We start from the raw sequence: 19732 nt of genomic DNA, 5'->3' as shown, positions 1-19732 counted from the left end.
CCTTAACCCCGCTGTGCTGCCGATCGGACTTTTAACAGCCCGGTCAGCAGTGCCGACCAGAGCTGCCAGGGTCTCTCTTCGACCGAGCGCTCCAGTCGAAAACGGGACGCTTGGCCACCCTACCGCGGCTGCGCCTCTGTTACGCTCACGGATGGCAATGCAGTGCTGAGCCGGGCTAAGCACAAGCTTTACGGCTGCCTTCGGGTGCCAGCTGGAAGCACCTCGTCCTTCTACCCCATCGCTCGTGTGCCCTGTACGGAGCCCAGCTGGCGGTGGGCTCGCGGGGCGAGCTTGCGGGATCAGGCCCGGGATCACCCCGGGCTGCTGGTTCCATCAGTACGTGAAGCAGCACAGCCGGCCTCGAGGGCGGACGCTCGCCCCAGGACCAGCCCACGCCCCACTGCGCCTCAGCAGGGCCGTTTTGCAGGAGTGGTACGGTGTGAGCTGGACTGACCGAGCGCGCTGGCCTTGACCCCGAGCGGGGCTCTGGCTGCAGCCTGCCCTTTGTGGTTAGCTCCAAACCTGCCACTTAGCCAGCTCCTCGAAAGCCAAGAGGGGCCTGAGGCCCAGGCCACGTACTGTACGGAGCCCCAAATAGCCCTGCCCTTCCAGACCCACCCTGGGCCAGCCAGAGCTCTGTCCCTCACTCCCTGCCCGGCCAGGCAGAGGGGCTGTTCCTGGTACAGGGGGCGGGGGGCAGTCCCCAGAGGCTGTGGGGCCAGGTGTGTGCTGGGGACTCACCCCAGCTGCGGGGGCCGGAGGCAGAGCTGAGCAGGGGTTTGCTGGGGGTTGTTCTAGGCCCATGGAGCCGTGGGGAGAGTATGATGGAGCCAGGCCGTGGGGCGAGCTGGACCAGGGCTCACGTACTGCCTGGCTTTGGTGGGTCAGAGCAGGTTGCTCCCAAAGGCCTTGGCTCGCGGTCCGGCGCCCAGGAGCCACCTGAGGGGCCCCGCTGCGGGGGGCTGGCCTGGACAAGCAGCGCGCCCTCGGCCCTGGCCGCTGCTGATGCTTGGTAAGTGACTAGCTGTTTCTCCTCCCACTGTCATAGGGGCCTGGGGCTGTCCCCCAGTGGGGCACAGGCTGTGTCAAAGCCGCCGATGGGGAGGGGCAGCGCTGAGTGGGGGTTACAGCAGGGAGCAGGGAGGCAGCAGCCCTGGGCTCTGTTCCTTGCTGTATCCCTGGCTCCCTGTGTGACCTTGGGCATGACACTTAATTTCTCCGTGCCTCAGTGTCCCCATCTGAGAAGTGCAGCCCCCTCCCTCTGTACAGCAGCTGAGGTCAGCGGGGAAAGGCGCTGTCTAAGCAGCAGGAGACTCTGCTGATCATCAGCCTCGCTCCCCTCGTCCCAGGTTTGTAGGCACAGAAATGGTCAGTCTCAATGTAGGAGTGTGAGTCGTTCTGTGTCTCACTGGGGGCTTGTCTGTGATCCGTTGGGGAGGGGGAGCACTGCCCCTGGGAGCGGCCCTGGGATCTAGGCAACGTCTCTGCTGTTGTGACATCCAGCTCTTGGGGCTCGCTGCTCCCCTCCAGACAAAAGCATCAGGACTCACAAGGATTCAAATAACGGGTTACGTTCCAGCTCTTCAGACAAACGTTCCCTTCGGTTTGGGAACATCAGGGGAGAAATAGACCCAAGGTTTTTCTGTTCCAATGATTTCTCTAGCCTCTGACACTGCCCTGTTGCTGATTCATTGATTCAGACAGTTTAAATACTGGGAGGGGACATAGCACTGTGCTCACACAGCAGCACTGGGCTTTCTGCTGCTCAACATCTCCCTGGTACTGCAAGAGCTGAGCAGCAAGACACAGGGCTGGTAAGTTACTTTTTCATTGACTGTGTTGAGAGCGCTCGCTCCAGGCTCAGCGTGGGGACAGGGCTGAGGGACAGCAGTGTGTTCGTCCAGCCTTCGAGTTCTCTTAGCAGCACCGAGGGTTTGTTCTTATCCAGCAAACCAATTCTAGAGAATTCTTGTGAGAGCAGAAATATGTAGGTAAGAGGAGTAAAACTCAAAGCATGATAAATAATAATCCATAAAGAATGGGTGAAAAGAAAAAGTAAAGTAAAAGTTTCAGATGGGTTGATTGTTAAAGGGGTGTGTGTGTGTGTGTGTGTGTCCTGACCAAGACAAAGGAATATAATGAATAGAATAGTTTTCAGCTGGTTTTAATTAACTGGTGGTTGAATCTTTCAAGTTCACTTTAAAGGGTGTGACATGAAGAGACCGTTTGATGTGCAGAGTGCTCAGTTAAGTTTATAAGCTGCTTGATGTAAACAAAATTGTTCTCAGATGCAAACTATTTCCATCTGTAAACCAAAAAAATGTGATGGCTTTTTAGGGATTTTTTCCCTCTTGCAAGCAAATATTTTCCCTGGCAGCAATACAGCGAGTCCAGTTAGCGAGTCCGCCCAGCTCCAGGCTGGGACGCTCACCCAGCACTTAGGCAGGTAAAGGGGGGGTCAGTTTGAGTTACTGGAGTCAGGGGTCAGAGCTCCTGGGAAGCTGCCAAGGGCTGGCAATTGAGTCCTGGGCAGCAGGAGAGGGGAGCAAACAGCGACTTTCCATTTCTACCCTGTGTGGACCAGCGCCACTAAGTCGAATTCTGAACCCAGGGGGTTGGATGGGGCTGTGATGGTGCCAGGGGGCCGTGGCTCTGTCCAGGGACGGGTGGGGCCAGTGGAGGTGAAGGTCATGAGCCCAGTGTGGGAGGCTAGGGGCTGGGGATGGATGCTGGGGCTCTGCAGTGCCCCCCGTGGCTGAGAACGATTGGGCGCCAAAGGGCGTCTGTCTCCCCCCACACCCTCCCACCAAGGTGTGGTGGGCTGGGCTGCTGCGAGCCTTACGCAGACACCTCCCCCCCCGGGCAGGGTTTGCCAAGGGTCTCTGGACCCACGTAAAGAGCCAGGGGCCCGGGCGTGCTAGAGAAGTGCAAAGTGGCGCCATTTGCTCACACCCGCGCGCCATCCCGAGGCAGCCCATACGCCGGCACCATGCCATCGGGCCAGGCCTTCCTTCGACAAACCAGTCTGCCCGGGGCTCAGTGCGCCCCCCTCCCCAGGAGCAGGGGCTGAGCGTAGGCTCCGTCTCTGCCCGGCCGCACAGCTGCCCGCTGGGTTTGGCGGGAGGAAGCTGCCTTTGCTGACTTGACTCTCTCTCCAGGTGGGTTCGGAGAGGCCGGCCAGCCTCTGCTGTCCAGCTGCGGGCGCCTCAATGCACCACAGCCCTGGGTGAGCCGTGGCCGGCCCGCCCCCTCCAGACGCCAGCTGGACGCTCATGGGTGTGGCTCTTTGGGAATGGGCTCCCGGGCCACAACCAGCCGCATCTGGGAGGGTTTTCCCATCTGAGCTGCACTCCAGGGCTGGCCACTAGATCTCACAGACAGAACTGAAACGGCAGCTCTCCACTATGGACGGCCTTTCTGGAGCCGCTGAGCCCGTGCTGGGACCCCGGGTGTGTGTATTGGGGGGGGGGGTTGTGCCCTCCTGCTCAGGGCACGTGTCTGCCAGTTGGGGCTCACTGCTCAGCCCCTCGCTGGGGGTGCGGTATGGTGGGGGAAGGGGCATGTCCTGCTCCTTGTGGGCTTAGAAGCCAGGTGCCCCCATTGTGTGTTTCATCCCCACCCGCCCTGCACAGGCAGGACGGCCCCACAGCCCCATCTCCGCACTCCCCCCCAGGAAGGAGCCAGGCCCTCCCCCCACACCACGGTCCAGCCAGCACCAAGGTTTCCCCTCCAGCGAGGCCCATGCTGGCCTTCCCGGGGAACTCCCTCTGGCGGCCCTCACTGCTGCTGCCGTGTCAGTCGGGTTTGGGGACGCTGCAGACCCTGGGGACGGCCCAGCTCCTGGGTAGTCGGCCTGCGAGCCAGAGCCAGGCCCAATTCTGAAAATGGCTCTAGGGCCCCTGTGCTCCTGACCCCAAGAGGCAGCCCCAGAGTCGGCAGGGGGCCAGTACCTCTTGCCTTTCACTGGCCTGGCCCGGAGACCATCCTGGCAATCCGTCAGCAGGCTCCCTCCCACGGCCCAGGGCCACCGGCCACCCGGCCCACAGGGCAAGCCAAAGAACTTGCACCCAAGGCGTTTCCTTTGTCTCCCCAAAGGGCTACCCCTGAACAAAGAGCTGCTTTCTGGGACCGTTAACGATGGTTCCAAAGAGCCTGGCACTTAACATGAGTCACAACTCGCCCCGGCCAGGGCTGCCCGGCGCCTGGAGGTGCCTGTCCTGGCGTGCAGCGGAGCTGCGATGCGTCTGCGAAAGATCCCCTGGTCTCCGTGCACCCTGCGCAGTGAGCCAGTGGGGCTGACTAGTGAGCAGTGAATGTGCAGTGGCCGGAGTCACTGCAGTTACTGGGGCTCGTAAACCGTCCAAAGCCCAGCTCAGGGTGGAACTACGCCTGCTCGGCAGCCCTGCAAACACCAGGGCTCAGAGTTTCCAGCCATCAGCCTGACCACCTCCGGTTATTGCCATCAAGCACGCAGGCCCAGCACCGCTCCTCCCCAGCGCAAGTGCCACAGAGATGCTGTGGTGGCAGGGGAAGCCGTAGGCTCATTGCAGTGGGGAACCTGCGGGACAGTGCAATTAACGCCTGTTATTCTTGCACGTGCAGTGGATGTAATTAGTTCAGCTCCACTAGCAGTTCGAAGAGGGAGGGTGCTGCATAACAGCCCAGTATTATTGTTAGCAGCTTTGCTCACCTAATTGCCCTGGGTTTTGGTTGAATTTCTAAACCCTGAATGGATGCCAGGAACTGCTGGTTTGAGTTTTCCACTGGGCTCTGCTCTGGAGACGTCCCAACGCTGATTCCAGCTGGAACAGCTCACGAACGCGGCTCTGCTGGAGCACAGGAAACCACGCTCGCAGCCCCTGTGGGCTACGCAGGAGCAGAGCGATTTTTACTTTTGCTGCGAAAAGTCTGTGAATGATTCTAAGAGCTGTGGTGGGTGCCGGGCTGCGTGTGAGACACTCTTGGCTTTGCTCCCAGTTTGTTCCAGTCTGCCCTTTGTTTGTCCAGGCTGACGCTCCGAGATCCCGTTCCCATCCCTCGCTTGGGTGGGAGGTCTGTGCAGCCTCAGTGGGGTGGTCAAGCCCTCCAGCCCGAATCTTCTCCAGGGAAAGGGGCTGGCTCGGGAAGGAACTGGAACTGGCTTTAGTTACGTGTACAAAATCTGTACCATAGAGCCAAGCCAGGATTCTCTGGCCCCGTTCCCAGCCAGCTAGGCCTCTGGGTGCTACAACTCCCACAGAACAGCGCTGCTCAGTCCAGGTGCATCGTGTGGATTTTGTACTTCCTGTGGACGCATCGGTCATTGGCCACTGCCGGCAGCTCCAGGGCTAGAGGGGCTATCGATCTGTTCCCATGTGCCAGCTGCCATGTGTCTATTAGCATCCTCTCATTGAACCCAGTTGTGAAGGGGTGTGGCTGGCCCTCGCTGCAGGCGAGGGGCTCCCGGCGCGTTGCCACCCTGGGAACGGGGAATCTGGATCATCCTCGCCCCAAAGGCCCTGTTCCAGCCGCAGCGGTAGTGGGAGAGCTCCCTCTCGCCATGTCGTCTGCCTTGTCGTCCTGGCGCACACGGGGAGGTGGGGGCAGGTCACGGGTGGGGCAGCTGCAGCTGGAGCCCAAAGATTTTAACAAAGGATGTAGCGTGTTCTAGTGGTTAGAGCCAGGACTGGGCACCAGGGGCTCTGAGCTTTAACCCCAGCGCTCCCACAGACCTGCTGGGCCCTTGTGCCAGTCACATCCCCTCTCTACCCCTCAGGCCCCCTCTGCAAAGTGGGGGTAACAAGGCCCATGTCTGTAGGGCCCTGCAGCCCCTGAGGCCACGCGCTCTATAGCCGCTAGGGACTTCTCACTCCTTGCTAGTATAAATGTGTCTCTGGGGGCTCTGTGTGTGTCACCCAGATGCTGGTGGCTTCTAATCTCACCCAGTCAGTGCAGGGCATCTCTGCGTGAACGCTGGTTCCCCAGCTGGTCTCGGGTTTCCTGGGCCTGTTCCATGTATTGTACGGTAAGAAGCTGCTGCAGCCCTCGTGCTGTAAGAGCCGGTCTCTGGTGAGGTGATTGATGGCCCTAGCGACCTCCAGCCCGCCTGACGTTCGTGCAGCTGATGGGAAAGCATGGCCGTTGAATGCTCTCTGTTTGTTTTGCTTCCAGGCCCCATGGCGCTGACAGGCTGGGTCCCGCTGCTCGTGGGGTTTCAAGTCCTTCGCTTGGCGCTTGGGCAGTGTCCTGAGGAATGTCAGTGCTCCAAATCGGCCCAAGTGGTGTGCTCAGGAACAGAGATCGCGCAGCTTCCCAGCCCCATCCCCACCAACGCCATGAGCCTGCAGATAATCAACACCCGCATCGCTGAGCTGGGGGACGCTCCCTTCGGCAACGTCTCCACGCTGATTGCGCTGAGAATTGAGAAGAACGACCTGGCTCGGATCAGCCCCAGAGCCTTCCAGGGCCTGGCCGCCCTGCGCTACCTCAGCCTGTCCAGCAATAAGCTGCAAGAACTGCCCGTGGAGCTCTTCCAAACCTTGGGGAAACTCGAGTCGCTGCTGCTGTCGGGCAACCAGATCCTGCACATTCAGCCCTCCCACTTTGCCCAGCTCAGCAACCTCAAAGAGCTGCAGCTGCACGGGAACAACCTGCATTCCCTCCCAGAGGGGGTGTTCGACCGGCTGCCCAGCCTCACCAAACTCAACCTGGCCAAGAACAGCATCGCTGCCCTCCCGGCCAAGGCCTTGCGGAGGCTGCCGAGGCTGCAGGTGCTCAGGCTGTATGAGAACAAGCTCCGTGAGATCCCCGCGGGCGCCTTCGACAGGCTCCGGGAGCTGCAGGAGCTGGGGCTGCACCAGAACCAGATCGGGCGCCTGTCGGCCGGGCTCTTCGCGCACAACGGCCAATTGCAGAAGCTCTTCCTGTCCAACAACCTGATAGCAGCTCTGCCCCAGGGGGTCTTCCTGCACCTGCCCGAGCTCTCCAAGCTGACGCTCCATGGGAATGTGGTGCGAACCATCGCCCCTGGGGCCTTTGGGCCCATGCCCAAGCTGAGCGAGCTGTGGCTCTATGATAACCAGCTCACCGCCCTGCCAGACTTCGTCTTCAGCAACCTCACCCAACTGCAGCTGCTGGTTCTGAGCAGAAACCAGATCCGCACCATCTCCACCTTTGCCTTCCAGGGCCTAAGTGAGCTCCTGGAGCTGTCTCTGCACACCAACGCTCTGCGCACCTTGGACGGAGCGCTCTTGCAGGGCCTGGCCAAGCTGCAGAACATCTCCCTGCAGAACAACCAGCTGCGTGCCCTGCCGGGGGACCTGTTCCGGAACGCCCCTGGGCTGCTGAGCCTCCAGCTGCAGAACAACTCCCTGGAGAACCTCCCCGCAGGCCTCCTCGAGCCCCTGGCCCAGCTGCGCCACGTGACGCTGCACGACAACCCCTGGCGCTGTGACGCCAGCATCCTGGCGCTGAAGAACTGGCTCCGAGTCAATCAGCTGAAGGTGGGGGACAGCCTGCCCGTATGCGCCCTGCCGCTCCTCGTGAGGGGTGCCCCAGTTGTATCGTTTGATGAGGGGCACTCCTCCCCGGAGACCCCTTCTGGGGCCCCGACATACCGGCCAAACCCCACCTCCTTCGGTCACCCAGAAACGTCACCCTACGCCCATCCGTCTGACCAGGCTCAGGAGAAAGTTCCACCAACACCCTTCAGCCCCTCGCTGACCAACCAGCCAAGCGCAGGGACGGAAAGTGGGTCCCTGACCAGGCCACCGGCCGTCCCTGGTGTCACCCAGAGGGGGCTGTGGGGCCTGACTCGCACTCAGAGCGGGGTGGTGGTCGCTGTCATCACGCTGGGCTGCCTGGCAGTGCTCTGCACGCTGGTGGGGCTGGTAGCCTACAGCTGCAGGAAGAGGAGCCAGGTGGTCCTGATGCAAAGGAAGGGGCAGAACAAAGCATAGGCTGGACACCGTGAAGCTCTGTGCGGATTGCGTTGGCACTGCAGAGCCCCCCGTGTCCCACCCCCTCAGGGCACGGCAAGTGGGCGTGGGGCTGGGAGAGGGGGAGGATTTCAGTCCATACGCTACCAGCAGGCCTTACATCGACTATAGTGACTGGTGCTAAATTGCCTTCCTCACAGACTGACCCAAACCTCCTCACCCTGCCCTGTAGGCAGAGCCTGAGGCCTGTTGTCCCCACTGCATCACCGTGGCCCCTGTGGGTGCTCCCATGGGCCCAGCCTAGGCACACAGGAAGTAGCCCCCCCATGGGCTCTCCATGGCCTGCCACCCCATGAGTGGCACAGCTCCCTCCATGCGCTGTGTGGTGGGGTCAGCCTGGGGCCTTGGACATAGGCCAGAGGCACCAGACGCTGGCTCCCCCCAGCAGCTCTGCGGCAGAGCCGTGGGCGCGTGAGGAGGAGTTGGCGCAGTCAGTTCCTGGCCCTTCGTCCCTCTCGCTGTCCCAGCTCCGTCGCCTGCGAGGGTCCAGGGCTCTGCTGGGGAAGGGCCAGGGGTCTGCGAGGAGCAGGGCCGGCCTGACGCTCTGCCGGGCCTCTGAGCTCCCCCCACCCCAGCGCCACATGCGCAGGGATCCGATGGCCATGGCCCTGCTGTCGGGACAGGGCAGGTAGTGGCGGCTCCGCTCCCAGGCCAGCTGGGCGCGGGGTCCCCAGAGCCGCACACTGACTCTGCTGGGGCTCGTGCCCAGCTGTGACACAAGTGTGTCGTGGCAGTGTGTGTCCGTGGGGGTGCCCCGGCCTTCCCTAGCTCCCGCTCCCGTCAGCCCTGGGACAGAGCTGGCCGTAGAATCAGGCTTCGTACCCGCGAGCCGCTCACAGAACCAATCAGCCCAATTCAGGCAAACAATTATACTGCATGGAAACTCAGGAAAAAACGGGCAAAATCCGAACGCCTGGTGCCCCGGAAATGCCGCGGCCCAAGGTCTGGGTTGGATCGGTGCGCGTCTGCCGTGCAGTCACCGGGGGTGGGGTCCCTGTGCTCCCGCACTGCATGCTGTTCGTTATGGAGCATGGACCTTCCTGTTTTTTCACCTCTCACCACCCATAACTCTGACCCCCACAGTAGTGCCCAGTGTCTGCCTCTCCCCCGATCGCTAGGGCACGACACTCCCCCTGCTGCCATCCCCCCATATCCAGTATGGGCTGGAATCCTCACCTACCACGGCTAGAGCCATCTCCCCACTCCCGAGCCGACCCCCCCGCCCATCGTCTCCTTGTGCTTCCCCATTGACCTGTCTGTATCCACCTGTTGTCTCTTGGCCAATACTTAGAGTGTGAGCCCTGTGGGGCAGGGACCCTCTGCTTGCTCTGCGTTTGTACAGCACCTTGCACAATGGGTCCTGGCCCAGGGCTGGGGTTCCTAAGTGCTACAGCAATATGGAGAATAAGTGACAATAAAATATCACTGACCCAACCAAACTCCTCTCTGTCTGGTCACTAACATCTCCTCTCACTCCTCCAGACACCGGCCTCTGGGAGCCGCTTGCCATGAGGCCTCAGGCAACTGGATCTACTCCACCCTCCGAAGCACTGACTGAACGGGTCCAACAGCTCCCTGGCTCTCTTGGTCAGAGCCTCCTCTGATGTACTCGGGAGAGCTGGGGGGGTCGCTGTAAACTGGTAAAACAAAACCTCCAGGCCCAGTGTTTAGAAAGCAAGGGCCAGAGCGTGACCCTGGTGACGCTGGCTGTAAATCCAGGGTAACTCCATAGACCTTACTGCACTCACGCTGGATTTACACCTGAGTCACTGAGGCCAGACTCTGCCCCTCCGGGCCAAAGGCTCTGACATGCGCTGTGTCTGCAGTGGGCGTTTACTCCGCCGGAATTGGGAGTGGCAAGAAAATCTGCCCAATGCTGGTAAAGCACCCAGGCTGATGGCTGGCACTGCCCCAGAGTGGGGCTGGGCACGACCTTTCAGCCACGGCATAGCACCGTCAGCTGGGCTCCCTTTCCATGCCAAGCATGCCACCCACCCCTTGGCACGGCTTCTCCCCAGCCCGGGCCTGGCTCAGTCTCTCCCCCTCGTGCTCTGGCTGAGGGCTGCCAGCGCATCCTCTTTATTTCACAGACCTCAAACCAAAGCCCTTCGCCTGTCTTGTCATCCGCCTGCGGTGCTGGAGCTCCTCTCGTGTTCACAGCCAGGGCTGAAGGTGCTGACCCTGCTCTGGTCAGCAACGTTAGGAGCACCTCATCCTTCCTTCCCACGTCCATGTAACTTTCACTTCCTGGTGCTGGTCCTCTTCTCCAGGGCTGCGTACTTCCCCCCCCGGCTAGCGTACTGACCACAGCGATCTTTGCGAGTCTATTGTCGCTGTCCGAGTGACACGGTCGCTCCCTGTCGTGCGCTACGCATAGCTGCCCAGGCTGGGGCCCGCTCTGCTGCAATTTGTCAAACAGGCATCCCCTGGCCTGAGCAGTGATTTTTGTTTCAAAGCCAGATTCCCTCCCCCGCCCTTTTAGTTTCAAATCCTAATTATGGCTAAAATTCTGGCCGGGAGGGTGGGCTAACTGGAAAGCATTAGCAGTGAGCTGGGGACAAGGGTCAGGGTTCCCCTCTCTGCCCTCCACCCAGGACAGGTGTGACGCTCTGCTAGGACACCCAGACCCATAAGCCGCTGTGTTACCTCTGCCTCCGCAAGGGTGAGCTTTGCTGGGACGTCGCCTGTGTGTCAGCGTCCTGCCACGCCCGTCTGTCCGCCCCTCCACCTCAGGACTCTGCCGGACTAAGCCTGGCTGGTAACACTCAGTGAACCCAGTTCCCGAGCTGCCTCTCTGCAGAGTCCGGTCTCTCTGCCAGGAGCCCCACAGAAATGACCCACGGCTGCTGTCTCCGGAGAGACCGTACACACGCCAGCCCGTTCGGCTCCCTGTGGACTCACTTGTTACTTCACCAGACCAGCACGGAGACGGCTGAGAGGACAGCTAGTATGTTCATTAATAAAGCTCAGAGATTGATGTGATACTAAACAGAGATAATAGAAACGGCAAATGGTTACAAACAAAATCAAACAGGCCTTTCAGTGTCTGGCTGTAGCAAATCGTCCCTCCACAGCTGCCATCGGGCCACCAGCATTTCCCGGTCCTGCATCCACCACTCCCAGGGTGCTGTCCCCATGGCGACTGAGGGGTTCCCTCTCCGTCCTTTCAGAGCCCAGTGACTCTTGGAGAGGTAGGCCCTTGATAATGCCTTCTCCCCTGCTGCTTGTGCCAACGCCAGGCTGTGTCCCTCCCGGGCTGGTGAATTTGTTTCTCCAGGTGTTTTAATCACTGTTTACCTTAGATGTAAATGTCCTTCCATTGTCTCTGTGCTCAATTTACGGGGGAGACACAGGCAGATGAAACACCGTTCCATTGTCTAGGGCAGGCTGGCATATCCACCGCCTCCAAACCTAGGTAAAGAACAGACTTCCAGCATACACACGCACCCGTCTTTACCCTCCAGCTGTGCAGACAGCGTGCACTGACAGGCAGGGGTAGCACGTCACCAGGGGTTAGGTGATGCTTTGCTCGATATCCTTTTAAGGTCCAGAAATACTGTATCCAGTCCGGTGACTCAACTGCGTCTCCTCTGGAGTGCTGAGCCCTGGTCTCTCCCGGCGGTGTCTGCCCCGATTGGCCCCCGGGACGGTGGGGCAGCTGCATCCCGTGTGGCCACGTCAGAGGAGCTGACTGGGAAAAGCGAGCCCAGAGGGGCAGATATGGAGGTGCCGTGGCAGAGCGGACACCAGGCTGGATCCGCCTCCCCCCAGGGTCAGCAAGGCCTGCTGTGTCCAGTGGGTTTCACCCCTGGCAGACGGGCACGCCCACCGCTGTCCCCCCCCCCCAGCCCATCCATTGCTGCTGGCAGCCCTGTGCTCAGCCAGGCGTCCCCAGGGGCTCTGCAGGGTGGGGATCAGGCCACGTCCCAGCTGTCCTGGCCATCTTTGGGGTTGCGCTGGCTGCTTGCAGGCCCTGCCCCTCGTGCCACAGCAAACCCTACGCTGCCGGTGGCCATCCTGCCCTGGCTCTGTGCCAGCAGGAGGGCACTGGCTGGAGGAGACCGTGTACTGATGGTGCCTATTGGAAGCCAGATTTGCTCTCCCCCCCCACCTCCTCCTCCTCACTCACACAGTGGGGTCAGCACGGTTCTCTGGGGAGAAAAGCTGGTGTAAGAGAGGGGGAATGTCTTTATTGAGCGTAAGCAGGGACCCCACCCCTGGGTTTGCTTGCCCTGACACAAGACCAGCCATGCGCACCCCTGGGAGCGCTAGGGACTGACAGGGAGCGGCTGAACGCCCAGCCACGGAGGCCTGTAAGGAGCCCTGTAGCTCTGCATGGCCCGCCTCCCGCGGTGATTCCTGCCACAGCACCTTCCCTTCAGGGTTTATTCAGAGGCACGCATTTGGCTGTGCAAAGCCGCCTGCAAGCACGTGAACGTGCCCTGTGCCCGTTCGGTTCCAGCCCTGCCCGGTAGGTGCCACACCCTCTCCTATTGGCGCGGTGAGTGGCCGTGTCACTCCCAGAGTGGTTGGGGCCTTCGCCTGCACGTACAAATAACCTGGCACGAACGTTAAGTTCGGAGTTCTCTTCTGGTCCTTAGCCAAGAGTGCGGAACACGCAGCTCCCTCCGGCGGCTGAGCTCAGAGTAACCCCCTGGCCGCTGGCGCCAGCTGGGAATCTGCCACAGCATCCTGAAACCGGTGGAGGAGGCGATTAGTGCGACAAGACTCAGGTGCGTGGGCTTGGCTGAGCCAGGGAGAAGGACCTGGGCATTGCTAGCTCACCAGGAGCCAGTGCCATGTGCTAGCTGTGGGGTAGGCCTGTCTCGAAATGGGTCCGAGAACTCCGTGCCAGTCCCCATGGAGAATCTCATCCCCTTTTGCTCGCACCAGTGTTGCGCTGGAGTAGTACCCTCGACGGCAGTGGTGCTCCAGTTGACTCACAGCAACGTGAGCAAGCGGGGACTCACCACGCTGCTCCTCTGGGGCGTTTGGTTAGACCTGGGAACTGAACGGTTATGCGTGTTAAGTGGCGGCAGGGGGTTTCACCACAGGGCAGAAATTACATGGAGCCCAGCACAGCTGAGAGGAAGCGGTTGCTTCACGTTAACTCAGCTGACAAAGTGCTGAATCTGGTTTTTCTTTTTCTGCTTCTACAGCAAGAGACACTTCCCACCTTCCACGGCCCGGTCTCACCCCGCAGAGAGCAGGAGCTAAGAGGCACTTAAACAACCCAGCAGCTGGGGGCTTAGTCTGGCTTTAGAAAGCCAGTTCCTGATGGCTAGGGTAGGATGTGACTGTGACAGAAGAAACTGAAAACAATACGTTTTGTACAGTAGCAGCTCCGGGCATCCAGCCAGCTGGTGACACCTATACAAGAACCGCCCTTACCAGACAACTTCCTCAGGTATGTGACCGTCTCCCTGCAAGCGACCCCCCAGATTTACTAAATACAACTCTACCCCTGCTAGCATAGGCAACTGTTTTTTCTTGGCCCTTGAAGGGGGTCCTTTGAGCAAGGACTCACTGACAGGGCCTGGGGAACAGGGTGTCTCTCTGGCCATATCACAGCTGGCCAAGATCTTTGCTCTCCCACGCCAAGCAAGCCTGGGGGCTGGATGTGAGGCTAGCCGGGGGCCTGAGGGCTGCAGGAAGCAGTGCTGGCTGATCGGGAGATGGTGATTGTCTGAACTCTGACAGTGTGCCCAGCCTGGCGCTGGGGGCTGTGCTGCTGGAAGGGATGCCTTTCGGATGAGATGTAAAACCAAACCCTCAAACCCTTGTGGTTTATTAATCCCGTGGAACGTTCTGCAAGCTCATCAGTGTTCGTGCTAGTTCCTGGCCAATTCCTAATAGCTAGAGACGGGGCCGAGCTGTGCGGTTTAATGTCCATGGGGCCGAGCTGTGCAGTTGTTTAAAAGGCCTTAACAGAGAAATTGGGGTGTGGACTGGATTCAAGCTTCCCCAAAGTGTGTGTGTGGGGGGGGGGAAGGAGGGGGGGAGCGGGGGTTGCAGTTTGCATCTGGATTTCTGTCTCTAACGGTCACATTCTCTCATTTCCCCTTTGTTAGCAACAGGAGAAGTTACTGGTCGCTTCTTCCCCTAAAAGCTTTGGGGGGTGTTCTTGTGTCAAGCAGCTGCTGCATTCCCCCCAGTGGTGGCTGCTTTACAGGGGTGGGTGAGAGAGAGATCCCTTTACCATGCAGGCAGTTTGTAAAAAGCTTTGAGATCCTCCTGAATGAAAGGTGCCCCATAAGCATCAGATTTTTATATTCTACCCACTTTGCTAGGCCCATTCTTGAGTGAGCTTGGTGAAAGTCGAGGGGGAATTTAAAAGCGTTGCTGGTTGCATTCTAATATTTTTAGAAAGGGCTGATGCTGGGTGTTCCAGAAGCAGTTCCCCCTCATGGAAAGTGCCTTTGTTTTGGGGGAGCTGGTCAGTGGTTTCGTTTACTGAGAAGCAAGGCGTTTCTCTCTGCTCACGCCGACGCGCTGAGTCTTTTCAGAGCATTCTCAGGACACAGGATGTTGTTGATGTGAAGCAGAAATCACTGGCCCCATCCAGGCTGAAAGTGCCTCCGTGTCCCTTGCAGTAAACATGGTGCCGTTTGAAGGGGCAAATTCCTCCTGCGAGGAAAGGGCGGAATCACGCCCGCGGCCTGGCTTGGCTGGACGAGAGGTGTCTGCATTGTCGCTCCTCTCAGGCGCTTGGGACCCTGCGTTTGTTGGCAGGAACGGGGACTTTTGCAGCTGCGTTTGGCTTTGCATGAAGAACTGCGTGGGTAGGAGAGCTAAAAAGGGTGGGTCAAATCCAGCTCTGTTGCCCTGGTGTCAATCCAGAGTCTCCCTAGTAAAACCAGGGGTGTCACTCCAGGCTGACAGCAGTGCCGTGGAGAGCAGAAGTTGGCCAGATATCTCGTCCGTGGACTCGTGCATGCTTTTGGATACTGCAGATAACAGCTGGGTTCTGGAGGCGACTCATTGCTTGAGGGGTCTGAAATCTCTGTCGCTGTCTGATTCCATCGGGAAAGTAACAGATCACCCAGTGTGGTCTGGGAAAGGGAACGAAGGTTCATCTGATAGCAAGGGTTGTGCAAAACTCAAAGCCCACCATGTATTTGCACGTTGGGGACAATGTGAAATGGTTGGTGGCTTTGTCTGAAACGTTAACTGGTTTCTATAGATGTGAGTGTGAGCAGCCCTCTTTCTGGCTGGGTATTGTAGCCCTGAGGGGAGGGAGCTACAAGAGTGCAGGGGTATTTTACACGTACTACTGGACAGATGTGTAGATACCGCTAGTTAACCTGCCAGATGTATGTGCAAATCAGAGCATTGTGCTTGCACTCCTGGCAGTGCACATACCAAGTTAGGCCACTTTGCCTGTGCACAGACACACCCCTACAATCTCACTAAACGTTTGATGCTGAAGTGTGACTTGTAAATGGAAGGTTTGCACAGCCACTTTACAAAAATCCATCGAATGTATCGCTTCTGTGATACTGATTCTGGCTGAATCTGCCTACCTGGGTGTGCAGACGTGTGCATGCACACTGCTCCACGTGTGTTCTAAATCCCTGATTTATGCACACACATGGCAAAACAAGTGCCTTGTACACCCGCAAACCAGAAATTTCCAAATGCAGATAGAATGGCACTGACATAAAGCAGGTGCATCACTGAATGTGTGCGATGCCTGGAGACCCGTTTACAGAAAACCAGCCCTAATGGGGCAGAGGTTCATCCAGTCTAGGTTGGCATCTCTCCATTAGTCACTGAGGCTCATGTACACCAGCTGAGAATCTGGTTCACTGCCCCTGAACTTTCGTTAGACACTCGAGTGCAGACCCATTCTACAGAACGTCCCTTTTCCTAAGGGTCGGGTAATGCAGTTATGTACGTAAGAGCGACAGGCACCTTGTCGCAGAACAGGTTTATTCATAAACGTATCAAGTGTCTCACTGTGTCCTCCTCAGACGTGGTAATAAACCCCAGTTGGACGTTTACTTTTGCCCCTCTGAATCCCTCCTAACTAGCCGTGAGGCCTAATCCCTCCTCACGGCTGATTTCAAACGTCAGCGGGAAACGCACACTTGTGGGGCCGGCCGGCGCTGTTCCCCTGGTGTGAGGCTGCTGCTGACTCAGCGTCACTCACCAGGAATTCCCCCGGGGTCGCCGAGCGCAGCGTCTGGCCCTCGCAGCAAGAGGCCTGAGGGATCCTTCCCCCCTCCTGGCACAAAGCCCGGATGTGGTTCTGCTCCCAGCCCAGCACATGGGTCTAATAACAAACTCTGCATGAGCAGGGGCCAAGGAGACGTGGCAGAGACAAACCCCTCTGCTTTGAGGAGAGGGGCAGGTCTGGGGGGGCCCTGGGCACTCAATCACAGCCCTTATGGACACACATGGGCGCCGGCTGCTTCACTTAAAGGTGATGAGCCAAAGAAGACTTTGACGGCACCAGTTGTGTGGGCGACTCAGAGCTCCCTGCGAAATATTGAGGCAGGGCTGAGAACGGGGCACTTCCTCTGGGATCACACGCCCAACTGCAGCCCCCCCAAACCGCTTGGGAAAGGCCTCGCGACGGCTCCGGGGCAGAACGGGGACTAGAACCTTGGCTTGCTCCTGGCCCTGCCTCGGGCCTGTGCTCCTGCCGCTGCGTAGCCGGGGGGGACCTAACCTGCCTCACATGTCACTTCCCAGCGGCTCTATCGGGATTCCCGCCTGTCCCCCAAATCCTGCCCCTCCCCCACCCGGCTGGAGGGAGCTGCCTGCAGTGGGGGGCGGGTGGGTGTGCAGGATCGCGACTTGGGGCCACATGCAGGGCTGGGCACCCAGTGGCTGCCAGGTCGGGGGAGGCTCCCTGCGGAGCTGCAGGGAGAAGTTTTTGGGGTGAAGCCAGTAGATCCCCAGAGGCAGGGATTGTTGGGGGTGAGGCATTGCTCATGGCTGTACCGTGGGGCGCCTGTGGCGATCCCTGGGAGCCTGCCCTGCCCCACCATGGCAGAGCTGAGAACAGCCAACCTCAGCTGTCACTCAGAGCAACCTTTGCTTAAAGGAAATGCTGCAGCCTCTGGCCAGCTCCCGCTTTCTGTGACTTCTCCAGGCCATCTGGGAAGGGGCTGGGCCCGGGGCTACTGACCTGTGTGTTTTTCTCTAGCGCAGGATGACGTTTCCCACACCCCTGCTGCTGTGTCTCCAGGGCCTGCTGCTGGGCAGGTTTGCCCAGGCCTGCCCGCCCCCCTGCCAGTGCTATGACGGAACAAAAGTGTTCTGCTCCGGGGCGGAGATCCGGGGCATCCCCGAGGGCCTGCCAGGCAATGCCACTCAGCTCTTCTTCGTGGAGACCTCCCTCGCCGCTGTCGAGAGCGGGGCCTTCAGCAACTGCGGCAGCCTCACCAGGCTGGTTTTCCTTAACAACCCAAGCCTGGCCCTGCAAGCGGGCGCCTTTGGGGGGCAGCCCAGCCTCGCTGAGCTCGAGGTCTCAGGCAGCAATTTGTCAGCCCTGAGCAGCGAGGCCTTCGGCAGCCTGCTGGAGCTGCGCAATCTCGTCCTCACCTTCAGCGCCCTCCGAGGCCTGGAGCCAGAGCTCTTCAACCGCACGCCCAGCCTGGAAGCGCTTCACTTGCAAGGGAACAAGATAGAGACCCTGCCCCCCAAGGTCTTTTCCCTGCTGAGGGGGCTGAGGGAGCTCGACCTGTCTCACAACCCCATGGCCCAGGTGCCCGGCCGGCTGTTCGACCCGCTCGCCCTGCTCCAAGTGCTGAAGCTGAGCGACGTCGGCCTCACCCGCCTCCCGCTCGGCATCTTCCAGCCCCTGAGGAGCCTCGAAGCGCTCTCCCTGGATAGGAACGCGCTGGCGGAACTGCCCCTGGGAGCCTTTTCTGGGCTCTCCCGCCTGCGGAGACTGGAGCTCCAGCACAACGCCCTCACCAGCCTGCACCCCTGCACCTTCTCCTGCCTGCCGAACCTGGACGTCCTAAACCTGGAGGGCAACCGCCTCTCTGCGCTCCCCGCCGGCCTGCTCCGGGGCACGCCCAAGCTGGGCCAGCTCTTCGCCGCCTCCAACCGGCTTGAGACCATCCCTGAGGGGATCTTCAGCAACCTGTCCCAGGTGCAGACCATCGTCCTCTCGCACAACCAGCTCAGTCACCTGCCCGCGGGGGTCTTCAGAGACCTCTCCAGCCTCACCACGCTGCAGCTGGACCACAACATCTTCACCGCCCTGGCGGGGGACACCTTCCACAACCTCCTCAGCCTAGAGGTGCTGGATCTGGCCGGGAACCACCTGCAGGCACTGCCCGAGGGGATCTTTGACTCCAATGACTACCTGCTCGGCGTGGCCCTGAAGGACAACCCCTGGGTGTGCGACTGCCGGCTGGCCTCTCTCGCCAGCTGGATCCGGAACTGGTCTGCGCCCCTGAACTCTCAGACCTTCTGCGCAAGCCCTGACCGCTTAAAGGGATGGGCGCTCCCAGCTTTACCTCAAGAGCAACTGGTGTGTCTGGCTGCTCCGGGCCCGGCAGACTCCTCCTTGTCCCCGGGAGAGGCAGAGCCAGCCCGGGCCCCGTGCACCTACAGTGACCCCCAAGGCACCGTGCAGCTCACCTGTGACGCAGCCGCATGCCACCGGTTAACTGTCAATCTCCCTCCACAAGGGGACTCGACTGGCCAGGGACTGGCCTATGACAGCAACTGGGTCTTGAATTCCAGCTGTGGCACAGTGAGGGTCCGGGTCACCATCCGTGCAGAGCCAGGAGGGGCAGCAAGGGAGGAAGAGGCTGTTTCTCACCCCCCCCCGTTCTGAGCCCCAGGCCGGAGCTCTCCCCAATGGGCTGGTGCCATTAAACGTCACAACCAGAGTGATGGGTTGTTATTGTTCATCTCAGTTCTCCCCTGCGCTGTGTGTTTATTGTCCCGAGGCGCTGTCTGAGAGCCAGGCGTTGGTACGGGTTTACGGGCATCTCTATGTATTGGCTGTAGCTCAGGTTTCATTAAATGCTATTCCTAGTTTAAAGTTTCCCACAGTAAAGAACGTGCAGCTGCTCCCAGGGTGACGCTGCATCCCCCGTCCTGGCGGTCACCAAGATAAAGACATGCAGGGCTGCAGCTATCCAGGGGGTCCCTCAGACATACCAGTAGGAGGGGCCCGATTCTGACCTCACTTCCGCGGGTGTCAGTTGGGAGTGAGTTATTGCATAGCCAGGCCCAAGGTGCCAGGGTATGTATGGTCTATAGCAGCCGTAACCCAGCAGGGACTAAGGACAGAGCAAAGGGGGCAGGACGGGGGCGGGGGGGGCACAGAGATGGGCTGGGGGGGTTCCAATAAGCAATCCTCCTCTCTTCTGCTCAGCGCGTCTGGAAATCAGGCCCCAGTCTCCAGCTGGGATGCTGGAGTGTGCGCGGGGGTCATGCTGTCTGGAGCGGATCACGACTGTTTGCACCAAGCTTGCCGCAGGCTGAGAGCCGAGACCCCAGTCTGGCTGCATGTTCTACAATTCGGTGTCACCAGCCCAGGACAGTGAACACCTGAAGCAGTGTAACCGTCTTACCAGGCAGTCCCCTGGGGCACTCGGGGATAAACCATCACTCATACCAAGGATGACACCATATTCATTTTGCCCCCAGTCCCAAAAGACCATTCACTTACCCCAGGTCAATTTGTGTCGTTGACCTCACACCAAAGACAGCACTGGTAGCCAGTTCTGTAACAAACTAACTAGGATAAAGGAAGAAGAGAGTTAATTACAGGTTAAAGTGAC

At 59.5% G+C, this 19732-nt stretch overlaps 2 protein-coding genes across 4 annotated transcripts; both read left to right on the top strand.

Annotated features, from left to right (window-relative positions):
* The first annotated feature begins 967 nt into the window (after positions 1 to 967).
* Positions 968 to 9409, top strand: LRRC15 (leucine rich repeat containing 15). 3 transcript variants are annotated; one of them, XM_054039611.1, is made up of 2 exons: positions 968 to 1012; positions 6151 to 9409. In XM_054039611.1, exons 1-2 carry the CDS (start codon positions 1006 to 1008, stop codon positions 7935 to 7937), a joined length of 1794 nt encoding a protein of 597 aa, XP_053895586.1. In that variant the 5' UTR covers positions 968 to 1005; the 3' UTR covers positions 7938 to 9409. The 3 variants fall into 3 exon arrangements, with proteins under 3 accessions (XP_053895586.1, XP_053895587.1, XP_053895588.1); XM_054039612.1 differs by lacking the exon at positions 968 to 1012 and adding an exon at positions 1561 to 1814; XM_054039613.1 differs by lacking the exon at positions 968 to 1012 and adding an exon at positions 1882 to 1991.
* Positions 9410 to 12667: 3258 nt separating this feature from the next.
* On the top strand, positions 12668 to 18832 carry CPN2 (carboxypeptidase N subunit 2). Its single transcript, XM_054040089.1, has 3 exons — positions 12668 to 12709; positions 13136 to 13383; positions 17131 to 18832. The coding sequence occupies exon 3, from the start codon at positions 17137 to 17139 to the stop codon at positions 18775 to 18777; it is 1641 nt and encodes a 546-aa protein (XP_053896064.1). The 5' UTR covers positions 12668 to 12709; positions 13136 to 13383; positions 17131 to 17136; the 3' UTR covers positions 18778 to 18832.
* Positions 18833 to 19732: the final 900 nt, after the last annotated feature.

Source organism: Malaclemys terrapin, chromosome 9 (assembly GCF_027887155.1).
Source record: "Malaclemys terrapin pileata isolate rMalTer1 chromosome 9, rMalTer1.hap1, whole genome shotgun sequence".
NCBI lineage: Eukaryota > Metazoa > Chordata > Testudines > Emydidae > Malaclemys > Malaclemys terrapin.
The sequence above is the reverse complement of the archived record's forward strand: the minus strand, read 5'-3'. Positions and strand labels throughout refer to the sequence as shown.